The sequence below is a fragment of the Solanum pennellii genome, chromosome 1, assembly GCF_001406875.1.
Source record: "Solanum pennellii chromosome 1, SPENNV200".
Classification (NCBI taxonomy): domain Eukaryota; kingdom Viridiplantae; phylum Streptophyta; class Magnoliopsida; order Solanales; family Solanaceae; genus Solanum; species Solanum pennellii.
The window spans coordinates 94,026,430-94,040,606 of record NC_028637.1 but is presented as its reverse complement, the minus strand read 5'-3'; the positions used below and the strand labels follow the sequence as shown (position 1 = coordinate 94,040,606).

At 37.2% G+C, this 14,177-nt stretch overlaps 1 protein-coding gene across 2 annotated transcripts in view; it reads left to right on the top strand.

Annotated features, from left to right (window-relative positions):
* LOC107008028 (protein VASCULAR ASSOCIATED DEATH 1, chloroplastic) overlaps nucleotides 1–13,045 on the top strand; it is a 24,485-nt gene extending 11,440 nt beyond the window's left edge. The window contains exons 14-18 of one of the 2 annotated variants that reach the window (XM_015206915.2): nucleotides 4,547–4,646; nucleotides 10,506–10,567; nucleotides 10,658–10,700; nucleotides 10,808–11,067; nucleotides 12,493–13,045. In XM_015206915.2, the coding sequence (XP_015062401.1) occupies nucleotides 4,547–4,646; nucleotides 10,506–10,567; nucleotides 10,658–10,700; nucleotides 10,808–11,067; nucleotides 12,493–12,744 (717 nt within the window). In that variant the 3' untranslated portion in view covers nucleotides 12,745–13,045. Of the gene's footprint in view, nucleotides 1–4,546; nucleotides 4,647–10,505; nucleotides 10,568–10,657; nucleotides 10,701–10,807; nucleotides 11,068–11,227; nucleotides 11,322–12,492 lie in introns of those variants that run through there. The other variant, XM_027915572.1, reaches the window with a different exon arrangement.
* The last annotated feature ends 1,132 nt before the right edge of the window (nucleotides 13,046–14,177 follow it).

The following is a 14,177-nucleotide window of genomic DNA, read 5'->3' as shown; positions in this document are numbered from 1 at the left end:
ACCCTTCCCCCCCCCCTCCCCCCCTCTTTATTTTTTCTTCCAACTATGCCACTGTTTTTCCTTCACACATTGCTATCATGTTCGCAAATGACCATTGCTACACTTTTGTAATCATCAGTCACTCCATTGCACACCAGCCTAAGGGGTCATTTGTCTGGGATATACGGGGCTAGATTTGGTGGAATAAACTTGTGTAAACGTTTGATGGTTGGTCTTCAGTGCTTAATCTAATTTTCAAGGATCCACTAGATTTAGGGCTTTTTGGTATTTCCCGTTCTCTCTCCCACCGTCTCACCTTGGTGGCTTTTCACTGTAATTTTGTGTTCCATAGCAAATGCTCCTTCGATTTTGCTTTGATTTTTTTGGACTACATTCAACCTTATTTGGATATATCGACTTAGTGGTCGTATTGTAAAGATCTAATAATTGTATTTAAGTGTTACCTGCTACTTGATTAAGTGTCTAAACTACTAAAAAAAATTAATGGGGGCTATCAATCACTTCCATTTATTGCTGTCATCCCTAAAAGGAAGAGGGTGATAAATCTTAGGGATTGTAGACCTATTAGTCTAATAGGAACTGTGCACAAGATTGTGGCCTAAGCACTAGCAGAGAGACTGAAGGGAGTCATTGGCAAACTGATATCAGAACAACAAAGTGCTTTTCTTGAGAACAAACAAATCACAAATGCATCCTTGATTGCTAATGAGGTTCTGGATTGGAGAATCAGAAGTGGTGAACTAGGTCTACTATGCAAATTAGACATTGGAAAGGCCTTTGAGACCACTTGAGTTGGCCCTTCCTAAAAATCCCAAGACAAATGGGATTTGGAACTAGGTGGATAGAATTTTGTATTTCAAATGTGAAATACTCTGTTCTGTTAATAGAAGCTTTAAGGGGCAATGGAAGGTCTCATGCAGATGCTAAGTAAAGCAAAGGAGCTTCAGTGGATAAAAGGTTTTCAGGTGGCAGTAATCCAGTTGACTCAATCAACTATATGCAGATGATCACGATATCTTGTGATGCTGAGCGGTCTCAGGTTATAAATCTCAGCCTCATTCTACTCCTCCATGAAGCTTTAACAGGCCTGCACATTATCATGCTCAAGATTACTAGCTATCCCGTCAATGAGGTTCAGAATCTGCCTTTTGGGTGCAACATTCAGATCCACAGTTATCTGGAATGGAGTAACAGAAAGAGTGGAAAAAATGGCTTGCAATATGGCAAATGCTATTGGGTGGGTGGGGTGGGGGTGGAGCCTGACTTTGATAAGTAGTGTGCTAGATAGCATCCTATGCCTACTTTATGTCATTATACTCTACGCCGTCTTCTGTCTTAAAACAACTGAACTGTTTAAGGAGGAGAATTTAATGGGAAAGCAACAGCGAGACTCGCAAATGCCCATTGTCCCTCAACCAAAAGTTGCTGGAGGATTTGGCATCGTGAATCTTGTACTACATAATGAAAGCTTGCTAATGAAATGGTTTGTAGTACCAGATAGATGCTAGTTACTATAAAAAGATCATTATTGTCAAATTTGGAGCTTAGAATCATTGAAGTCCAAAGGGATAGCACATATCCTTGTGGTGTTGGCCCCTGGAAGCATATCAACAGCTTCCATCAAGCCCTATATCAGAACATATCCGGTAAAGTTGACAATGGTTTGAATGTGAAATTCTGGGGAGATAGGTGGACCAACTAACACTTGAGGACTCTTATTTTGGCTTATTCCTTATTGCCAGCAACCAGGATTACAGGATTCATCTGTGGCTCAAAATAGAGAGGAAAACATATGGAGACATTATTAGGAAGGAACCGAAATGACAGGGAGATCATTCTTCTGATAACTCTTCTAGCCATTTTGTATACTTTCACATTCACAGATCAGGAACATGATAAGCTCTTATGGGGAAGCTCAAAGTAGGGGAATTTCACAGTCAAATAAGGTTAGGATGTTTTGTGTTCTCAAAATGGAGTTCTTGAAGAATGTCCCTGGAAACACATCTGGAGAACCAAAATGCCACTCAAAGTCTCTTGCTTACCTGTACAGCTCTTAGGGATGCAGTTTTAGCTCAAGACAATCTTTGTAAAAGGAAATTTGCTCTAGTTATCAGATGTTATTTGTGCCATCAAAGCCTAGAGATTGTCAATCACTTACTTCTTCACTGCCCTCTTACTTATGAAATCTGGAATTCCTTCCTCCTCAGATCATCAAGGAAGCTTTACACTAGCTTTATTTTTGGGAGAGTTGACAAAACCATCAAGAAGGTCTGGGAAATGATTCCTTTAGTCATCTTTTGGGTCGTGTTGAATGAAAGAAACCACAGGTGTTTTGATGGGATGTCAATTCCAAAGCAAGCCCTGAAAGCTTGATGCGTAGTTGTTTTGTCTAAGCTGGAATTTTCTTACTCCTGTTAATAGCATGGACATTTTTTTGAACTTACTTAGCTCCATGGTACTAGACTACTACTAGTATAGCTTTTTTGTAATAGAGGCTAACTGTTTTTTTTTGCTTCAAAAGGCCACTGCCTAATTCTTTTGCAATTTGGGACCTTCCAGTTGCCATATATCAACGACTATATCTTATTTCATCTAAAATGACCCGGTATTTTGTACATACAATTCAAACACTAGTGGTTCGTTCCTCCCAGCTATAAGACTCTCATACCCTGAAGGGCCAAAAGTTGGCTATCTTTTTTTTTTGGAGGCAGGTTGTGAGGTTGATTTGTTGATGGGAAGGACAGATTGAGTTGTTGCTGTTCTCTCACTTCATTTATTTTATTTCTCGGTCTCGGGGAGGACAGGGGATGGAATAATGTGACAAGCGTGATGGCTGTTGGTTGTCTGCACCGTTCTGTTTTGCTTAGGACAAAAATGCTACTTTGCTTGATAAAGTATTGAAAGGATTTTTATCTTTAAGTTGACCCATATGGGTAATTTACCTTTCCGATCCCAAAACAAAGAGAGTTCGGCCCTCTTTTTTTCGCTCATTCAGATGAAGAAATTCCGTGAAGACGACGAGAGATGCCGCCTGCTCTTTCCGTTCCTTCTCTTTAGGAGCGGAGCACTCCTCTTTGTTCTGTTCCTTTCTAATATCCAAAAGGGGGTTAGTCTACAGAGCTATAGTTTAAAATTTAAAGAACCAAGGTAAGAGCTAGGTCCCTAGACGAGAGCCTCAAACATGGAATAGGCTGTGCAAGAGTGTCTAATTGCCACTTGACATTTGACTCGGTAGGATTTGGAAGCAATTGCATGAGTGCGCAATGTGAGTGTTGTCTTGGGCTAAGTGCTCTTGCTGACACTTGGGCAGTGCGGCTGCACCAAGGTGCCTGTGGAAGGCAAGACAGCCTTGGGATATTATCAAGCAAAAGAAGGCCTGGCATCAAGGCAAGTAAAAGGCATGCGCATGTCGGTATGTGTGAGGCAGGCGTAGCAAGATGTGTGTGGCATAAGTGTCAAGGCCTTCTCACTTGGCGCCAAAGTGAGCATATTGTCCATAAGCATACCTGGCATATGGGCAGTTCCAAGCAAATATTATTCTAATCCTTGGTTGCACAGTCTGAATGCGGGAATGTGTCAAAGTGCCACAGTTGCACCAGATGGTTTTTGCTGGATTGTTGAAGAGCCTTAAACATAGATCAACAGTTGGGGTCCTCGGGTATGTCAACAGCATGATAATAATGTGTTAGCATCTTCTAAGTGTTTCCTTGTCCCTTGTAACTTTCATTGGCTACATAATGGCCATGTCTACTTGTCCATTACGGCAATTAGTGTTGTATTGTGCTGCAGGATGAGATTTGGGTACTCGTAAGTTCCTTTTGTGTTGGATTAAAACACAGTTGGGAGTATTTTCTCGTAATCAGTATGCATATACATTTCTTTGTTCTTCAATTTAATTTAAAGTCTCAAATGAAAAACTATAAGTGGAAGGTTGGGTCAAGTTGACTAGATCGCCGTGCAAGATTTTTTAGAGGGAAGATATCCCTGGGACAGTCAGATTATTAACAACTTTTATCAAAGAGAAAATATCCCTGGTACAGTAACTGTAGTTTGTCAGTTCATTGAAAATCTAACTGAATTTTATTAAAGTTAATTCTATTTGAATAACCAGCTATTTTTACGGAATTGCCGATTCTTATATGATGCTTGAATATGAATATAATAGTAAGGATATAACCACGAGAAGAAAATATCTATGAGCGAAGAAGAGCAGATACTTTTCCGCTGAGCATTTATTCTTGATAACAGTATTGAGTCTACAGATCTGCGTAATTGGTGTGTATTTCACATCGAAGCCTATTCTGCTGCCTACGCTAACTGTAATCCCCAGTGTTCTGTCTGCCCATTATATTTTCTAGAAGTATTGTAGGCTGTCAAACAATGTCTTCTTTGACCACAATTATTTTGAATATGTTTATGCTTTAGGATTCCTTTTGTTATAGGAAGGGTGTGTGTGTGTTAGGGAGAGGGGGCTTATCATTGTTTTTTTATGTCCAAATTTTCTTATTTATTCTTTGTTGCTCATAATCTCTGTCTTTTACATTAGGCCTTTTGGGATGTAGAAAGGGATGGGGATGGACCCGAAGGAGGCTGCATTATGAAGGTGTACCTAAATCTGGTATTTACAAAGAAAACTATATTTAGAGGTGCACATCCTTATTTTATTGCATATACCTTCTTTAAGTTTTAGTTCTGTTGTTTCCAAAAGAAATAGCAGGTGTGATATTTTATTCCTCATGTACCTTTTGAAGTTTAACTTCTGTAGTATACAAAAAGAAAGAGCAGGTGTGATCAAATCTTGCTGCAATGTTAGGAGGCACTGAATTCTGGGCTTGGCTATCATGCTTTTATTATCCCCTCCCTCCTCCCTCCCTCCCCCTCCTCCTATGCAGGGTTTTTCTCCAACTCATCAATAAGTTATTAGTTTCATGAAAACATCTTGCCTTCTCCTCATCTTCAAAAAACTGGAGCTTTTGGTGATAAATTAAATCGAATGCTTCTTCTATATGCTTATAGGCCTCTTCTATTCAAATGGCTTCTTCTTTATATCTCTATATTGATTTATTATTTGGCTCATAAGAAAATTTTGGTTGGAGCATGAGAGGATGACGATTATATAAATCAGTAAATAGAGAGAAGTAGTAGAAAACAAGAACTACTGGTATCATAAACTAAAAGCAACTGCACTCAAGGGCCACCTACGGGATACGAGTGCGCGAGACATTGTATTGTGTCAATGTGGAAATTGGAAAGAAATGACCTACAAGTGTGAGATATTGTATTGTGTGAATGTGGAAGTTGGAAAGAAATGCTTGATTGTCGCACATTCCAAATTATTTCAGAGACCATTACGATCCCAAAAGACGTTTTTCCCATATCCTGGGCTCTCCTTATCTAGGAAGATGTGTCTAGGATCTGGTAATCTGTGATTGCTTCTTTTGGTCGGCTTGTATTAACCTGTGCTTTAGCAGGCATATTATTTGACTTGATATTGGGATCTGGTTCTTTGTTATCTAGAAGAACAAAATGTGGTTCCCTTTTACTTTGGATTCTTCTTGTCATAGTCAAATTTCATGAAGCTGGATAAACAAGATACACATTGCCTGTTTGTCAGTGCTTGATAGATTAGTCAAATGATTTCATGTGCTTAGTACACTTATGTTGATAGATTAGTTAAAATGTTGTTCCATAGATGGTACATAGGACTTATCCTTCCTTCAATTGAACCTTTGTTGTGTTTGGTATATCTTTATTAGTAAGTGATTTCCAAGAGTTTATCTTATAAAGTAGAGGAATTATCTCACAACTTGGGAGCATCTCAATTGAAAAAACACATAGGCATCACAATTATATTTTTGAACAGTTAATAGTTGTGTATATTAATAACAAACTACACAAACGTGTGTAGTCCCCCATATTTACATCCAGATGAGCAGAAAAATGAGTTCCTAGTCCTTAATTAGGAATCTAGTACATCAAAAAAAGAAAAGCCATAAACATTTCATCTTTAGTTTCTTTATACTAATGGCTTTGTCTTCAAAACAAACTTGATTTCTTTCTCCCCACACAGTCTACCGACAAGCTGGGACAATTTTTCCATCCCTCTTTCTGATTGGAACACTGTTCCAGCATTGCAGCACCTCAGAAGGCTGTTCCTGGCATAGTCCAGCTAATGCCCCTCAAGTAAATGAAAATCTTCCACAACTGGTCAGTACAACTGCAGTGAGGTAAGAGATGAGAGATTGTTTCTGCTTCCTTACCACAGAGAAAACACGTTGAGCAAAGTTTAAATCTTTTATGAGTACAACTTCTTTAGCTAGCAACCAAGAGAAGCATGAAACTTTGCGGGGACCTTCCAGATCATCTTCCAAGGCCAAGTCCCACTCTGATTGTTTGAGGTTGTGAATACCATGGATGATGTTTTCACTGTAAATTTGTTTTGCTTTCCTTAACCATATCAAGCAATCTATCTGGCTCAGTTGATGTTCCTTTGAACTGTTGTAAAGTTCCAAAAAAGCTTGCTAGTCTATCAATTTTCAATCATTTAAAGCTTCTGAAACTCAAGTTTCCACCCCATTTCACCCCAAACCATTTCAATTGTTGAGTTCTCTTGTTGATTGAGGGAATATCTGTCCTTGTTCTATCCACTCATCATTCCATGGATCTACTTTTTTTCCATTACCAATGCTGAACATGGTTTTTGTTAGCAATTTGGGCCACAAGTTCCTTGTGGATTTCCAGAGATCGACTGCATATGGACTATTGCTCACTTTGGTAGTTTATGTTCCATCCAAAACCATATTTCTCCCTGATTACCTTCTTCCGTAATGGCTGGTCATCTGAGTTGAAGTTCCATATCCACCTCATCATTAAACTCCTGATTTTGGATCTTCATATTCTTAATTCCAGCACCTCCATTCTTCTTGCTGGTTAGACAAGACTCCCAATTGACAAGGTGTATTTTATTCTTCTCACTGTTCCCTTCCAAAAGAAGTTCATTCTTAAGGAATCCAACCTTTTCATCACAAGCAAGGTAAGGGCCGACGAAAATGGTGGGAATGACCAACCACCATGTAGATTTTGCGGAGGTAAGGTCTTACAATAACCCCCTTCCTGTATTGGATGCCAATATCCGTGTAGGGGTCAACGCCTGACCCCCCGCCCTCCCTCCCCCTCAAAGACAACAACAAAATAAAGAATTCTGAAACAAAAGAAGATAGAAATAGGGGTTGGACCGTTGTCTTATGTCAAGATGAAAAACTTCGATAGATGAAGCATGGGAAATTTCCTTTATTTCTGATATTGATTTATAAGACCCTGAGCAGGATACAGCTATTTGCTGGCTATCTTCCTTCAGCCTTAGTTGTGTTCTATCAGATAATGTTTCATCTTCTTATCATCCAGTGTATGTCCTTCAAGAAGGAATTATCTGTTGGCAAGGGTTATTATGAGGATCAAAGCTATACTTTTTGTTGCCCAAGTAGGAGTTCAAAGTGGGCTAATCTAAAGATTCCTCATTAGGATCTATGATATTATAGAAATTTGTGTTGGGTTAGGCTCTTTGAAGTGTGTTCCCATGCCCTCAAACTATTGACATGATGGAAAAACAGATAATGTTTCATCACATGGCCTGACATGTAATGATGGAAAATGCAGCAAGAAGTTTTTCACCTAACGACATGACATGTATAGCAGTTTTGGCTATTGAGTATTGACATATCAAAATTTGAGCAGGGTGAGATACGACAGTAATTTCTGGAAATGTTGTGGGTTTGATGTGCATTTTACTATACTTTCGTGTCCTGTTGGTTGTAATTCAGAAAGTTAAAATATGATAACTTTTTTTAGAACAGGCAAGATGGTGTGTTATATATCACAGTATTATGGAAGTCTGGGACTAAGCTAGTGGCAGGATAATTTGCAACCCTTCTGTACCAAAACTAAAAGAAGGTTTCTCTGGAATGAGCTCCTATTCCTGTAGTGAATCTATGAACCTAACATGTAATTTTCATCTTTAACATTTTTGCATCTTGTAAATTACATCAAAAGGCCATTAGCCATAAGCAATTGGATGTAATCTTTGGAACAGTCTTCATTTTCCGTTCGAGGAAGCATCCTTCATATAACCCAGCAGAGACATTTTGGCAGTGTCTGACATACTTTTTGCACCGAGTTCTGTAATCCTTCAACCCCCCAGCTTGTCAAAAGATCATTCATGGTGAACGCCACGACAAAATGAACTCTAAATAGATTGATAACGTGCCCAAATCAGCCTTGACGCAGGCACTGTATAAAAAGACCACTGCTGCTTTCCTCTGCACTGTTACTCAAAAAACATCTGCGGCAAATATATAGTCCTTTCCTTTGGAGGTTTGCTTGAGTGAGACAAGCATTATGTGAGGCTAGCGACAAAAAATAGCTGACTTTATAGGGCAGTTTCAACTTCTATAATTGCTTCCAAAGCCAAACTGTGCTTTCCTCTGCACTACTACACAAAAAACATCTGCGGCAAATATATAGTCCTTTCCTTTGCAGGTTTGCTCGAGTGAGACAAGCATCATGTGAGGCTAGTGAAAAAAAATAGCTGACTTTATAGTGCAGTTTTAACTTCTATAATTGCTTCCAAAGCCAAACTGTGCTTCTGGATCCCTTCACTGTTAAGAGCCTTGCAACAGGAATAAACTGAGAAGTGTCCAGTGTTTTCTGTGTCATCCATAGTATAGTGTCAGATACTTCTTCATTCAATGGTACCCTCTCCAGATCATGCAATAGTAGAGGTGTTCTAGTAACTTCCCAATCACAACAATTTCTGGTAGAGCTGTTCTCAGAGCTTCCCAATCAAAACAACTTCTGCAAAACTCTAAGCACTAATTATTTCCATTCCAAGAATCTGAGACTAAACTACCTGCACTCGAAGGAGCCTGTCGATATCTTAATACTTGATACTGAGTCATTAAGGGTGCGTGTCCTATTCAAGCGTCTTGCCAAAATCTAGTGTGTTTACCATTACGAAACTTGATCTTTGTTTTTACAACAAAATCAGACATAAGCTAGATATATGCTTCCAAAGGCCTAAACCATGAGAATAGTTAAATAGGACCAGTCAACCGGATGCTTTGTTCTCCATATTTATCAGATATGACCCTTCTCCACTAGCTCTCATTTTCTTTTCCATGTCTTCATTGTCATTTCATCAATAAGCATTGTTATGGACCTTCAAGTTTCTGATGGAGAGATCTTCTTTCAAGAATCACATTGTCCCACTTCATCAAAATAATAGATCCCTTATCTTTATTACCACCCCCACAAGAAACTCCTCCCAACTCTATCCAATCAGTTTCTCTCACCGAGTGGCAAAGGAAATAAGGACATAAGACATGTAGTTAGAGAATACAAAACACTATTGATAAGCACCACCCTACACCCAAAAGATAAGTATTGTCTTTTCCACATAGCAAGTCTCTCTTCACATCTCTCTCAATCTCTTTCCACACATGTTTCTCCTTATACCTAGCCGCCAATGGCATTTCCATATATTCTATGGATAGTTCGCCAATCTGACAACCCAAAACATTTCCTAATCTAGGTAAGTTTTGCGCCCCATTTACTGTGAACAGAGAGCTTTTTTCCAGATTTATCTCAAGACCAGAAATCATTTAAAAAAGTAGTAGGATCATCCCTAAGATATTTCAATTGCGGACCTCCTCAGTCACACATAATATAAGCGTATCGTCTGCATACTGTATGTGGGAGATTTTCACTCCAGTTGACACAATGATATTGATTACTGGACCTTTTGTCTGAACACTTCTGGATAAGACACCATTGATATCAACAGCTGGTAAGTCTTCATGCTTAATGGACGAGTGTCAGTTTCTGATCTTTGGCACTTGAAATGTAAGCCCTGACTCTCCATTTCGCGACCCCATTGAAGAGTTAAAAATTGTAACGGGAGCGAAAAAATGAGGGTGGGGAGGGGGTAGGTATTGTATCTAGCACATATCGTGGGTAGCTAGCTGCAGTGTAGTCAAAGGCGCGCTTAAGCCCTAAAGCGAGGCTTAGAACGTGTTGAGCGCTTCACCTCACCTTATGTGCGCTTCAGTGTCGCCATCAAGGTTCTAAGACAAAATTTACCTTGCCAACGAGCCTCTTCTGAAGAAGTGACACTAAACAATTGAAATTTCATTTTATTATAAAAGCTTCCATTTCTTTGGTCATATATTTTTCATTCATGTTTATAATTATTAGTCTTGGACTAAACATATATATTTGTAATTTTTCTCCCTTTGCGCCTTTCTCATTAAAGCCCACGCTTTATTTGCGCTTTGCGCTTTAAAGCCCCAACAGACCTTAGAGCTTTTTTGCGCTTTTCTCCTTTGATAACACTGGTAGCTGTATATCCTTGTTAGTTTCGCTGCTTAAGCAGTTATAGAGAAAAGGTAATTTATGATGTTCGCCTTACGAGAACTTTTGTGTCGCTGCTAATTGCTTGGGAATCTCTGCAGGGAAGATAATGCAGTCTACAATTGATGAATGTCGAGCCTTGTATGTCAAATGGATTGCCCTTGTATATTCTTCTTCCTCTACAATTTCTTCTATTTTGAGTTTGCAGGATCTTTACAGAAGATTAAAAGATTGACGTAGGTTTTTATTTCAGGCGCGTGAACTGTTGAAGCAAAAGAAGTTAGAGAAGGAAAAAGGTAGTGCTTCTGGAAACCTCTTGTATAACACCTTTGGCTATCTTATATGTTGGGCTATACATTCTTTGGTTCCAAGCTCATGTTATCTGATTAAATTATTCTGTCAGCTGATTGTCTAGCTGCTAATGTGGTAACAAGTGCTCAGCCAAAAGAAAGTTATGAACATGTAGAGAACTTAGTTGAGACAAGTAAGGAAATCAGGTCACAAATACCGCCGCTCAACCAGCAAGCTGCAGATAGCAGTACTGTGTCCTTAACTTCCTTCTGTAGAGACTTCATGCTCAAGTGTTCAGCGTCTTTGAAATCTCAGAGCCATGTTTCCATTCTTATAGTGATCACCATTGCTGTGATACTGATTCTAATGCAGGTATGTTTCTCAATTTGCACCCTCTATATGAGAACTATGTTTTAACGAATTGTTAACACAGATTGTTCCTCTTATGATATTAGTTGTTGTTAGTGTTAAAAATAACTGAACACTCTAAGCTTATTTTTGGTCTCATTCTTTTTCTTGCTTTTCTGTTTAGCATCAGATACTCTCTGTAAACTAGTCTTGGCTCAGTGGAATTCACCTTTCAATGTTAAGATAGCAATGCAGACACCCCGTTCTTACCATTTTAATTGATATGGGTTGACTTTCGAGGTTTTTACAGATAATTGTATTGGTCTTGTAAAGGAGTTAAAATAATTTGAATAGTGAGGAAGTGTAAAATGGTAAAACCAAATTAATTTTTGAAATAATGTAAAGTAGCATTTTTTTGGCTATGTTGCTTGAATCTTCAAAAATGTCATCGGATGTGTGTTGGATCCTTCAAAAATAGTGCATTTCTTAAGGATCCGACACGGGTGCGGCAACATTTTTGTTGAGTCCGAGCAACTTAGTTTTTTGGCGACCCAAAGTATATGACCTAGTGTTCAATGAAGTGGGATGAGGACAATGAAATCTCGGGTTCAAATTCTGATGGAGGCCAAAAACACTGATTCCGCATTTGCCTTAGCATTGGGGGATAACTTTTCCCAGTATCTATGATGGGTGGAGGTAACACGTCCTTGGTGAACTAATTGAGGTGCGCCTATGCTAGCTCTAACACCAACATCATAAAAATAAAATAAAATAAAATAAAGTAGCTTTTATTGATTTGTTACTTGCACTTTGGTTACTTCTTTTTCTGGATTGCTTTGGAGTGTTTTTCCCTGAGCAGAGGGTCTATCGGAAACAACCTCTCTACCTTTGAGGTAGGGGTAAGGTCTATGTGCCAGTGTGTATGTTGTTGTTATTTGAAGTGAAGGGGAAAAAAGTTAAACGTATCAAAGTTTGAAATTATTGTTTTGACAAATGAAGGTAGAAACTTGGTCGATAAATTGAGACGAGTAAAGGGAGTGTAATAAGCTGAATTTTACAGCCTTACAGAAGTGTAACAACTTTAGTTTTCAAAAGTATGTTAAAGGGCCCAGTTTGAAGGGAATGACCAGGTTATTTCTAGTATATATGCTTGGTTGCGTTGTGTTTATATGCATTTCCCTTTTCATTATGCCTTATTGGAAACAGGTCAAAAACTAGTATCAAGAGCTTCAAGCCCAGTCTGGCTTTTGTTTCAGTATGTCAATTTTGGTCATTGCTCTATTTTCTTTGTTACATTGATTTTCTACTTGATTTTATTTTTCTGTTATGAGTTAATGGGTTTCAAATGTATGATGGATCTGCAATAAATTGACCCCTTGATTGTGCAGTCAAGATAATGAAAACTAAATTTGCTGATTAGTCTTTTTGTCTCGTTAAACTTTGTCGCAGATGAGCATACTCGTGTTATTAGGTAGACCACAGCACGTCCAAGTGATATCTCAAGGGGACTCTGCAAGTAGCATGTATCGACTAGGAGAGACGGGTGTTGATATATTAGGTTTTCTGGATAAAAAGATTAATCATTTAAAAGATGAGATGTTTATGGTCGAAACACTGCTTGGCAAAATGCAGCAGGAGCATACACTTCTAAGGACACAACTGAAAGAGTTTGAGCACCTACGGAAGCTGCAGAAAGGATAAATGAGCTGTGTATATATATATAGATGCTGCTGCTTCTTTTCTCCATTTTTATTTTCTTTCTTTGGGTGAAAAAAGGCTTGCATGTTGTACATTTTTTCTTATTGTGTTTTGGACACTCATGTACATCTTCAATTACCACGTGATTGTACTATCTACGTAAAGTAAAATCATTGTAATTATGTAACAAATACAAGCCCCCTAAGAGCCATTGTATCATGAATTGAATAATCTTTTATTGAGAATGGTAAAATATCCAAACTATGATTTGAATAATTATGGAAGTCCTATTTGGAAAGTCATCCGGAAAATTGGATTTGGTGTAATTGAGTTTACGTCTTATTTGGTTGATCATGTAATTACATGGTTAGAAGGTAATTGAGTGGCGTCACATAGTCATTCAAATTTGTTACTACGTAATCTTGTATCTTAGATATAGTGTTTCAGTTTGAATAACTAATAATTCTGAACCTGCTCTTCTTTTTCTTCTTCCTCTTCTTCTGTTTTTTCACAATTAAATAATTGTTTACTTTGCTCCTGTTAAGTGTCTCACTGATACCTTTATTTATGTTCCAGATTCGGATAAATAATAAGATGTAATAATTTTCATTTTCCTTTACATTATTAATATTTGTTACTACGTAGGCTTGTATGTAACATAATATACTGTTTTAGTTTTGATTTTTTTATAAATGGTGTAAAGTAATATTTATAAATTTCGTGATATTAAATTTCAGCGCGAAGCGTGGGTAATTTTACTTGTTTTTAAATTAAAGTTCATTTTTGAATAAAGTTATGGACTTACAATTTTCGTTTCTTTTAAACCAACTTATGTATGTTATGTTAAATTTTTTTTTTTTTTTGAATGTAGAGCTTATGTTATATTATCAGTTTTATTTGTTTTATGAGTATTGACTTGATATTTAACATTGTAATTTTTTTAAAGTTAGATTTGATAAATTGTCTTTTTGTCAAAATATTTTTTTCTTTTTATGACATTATATTGATAGTATTAATTATTTTTTGTCAAAACATGCATTTCATGATGTTCATAAAAATTATGTATTTTTAGTTTTTATGATTAATTTAATTAAAATATATTAAATTGAAAAATATAAAAATTTTATAACATTAGTTAATGACATATGTTTATTTAATAATATGTTTTCAAAAGACTATATATATCTTAAATATTCAATTCAATATCATTTATAAAGACACTTATTTGTCTAATATAAAATTTTAACTTTAATTAGTTAATTTTTATTTTTAAAATTCGATATAACCTTATGATTACACTTGTTCATCAAGGATAAATTACATGAAATTGTAGTTTAGCGATACATTTTATTTATTATCATTTATAGCAATGCTATGTTAAATCTGCAATATGTATTAAAAGTGAATTATGTATGCAATATATATATATATATATA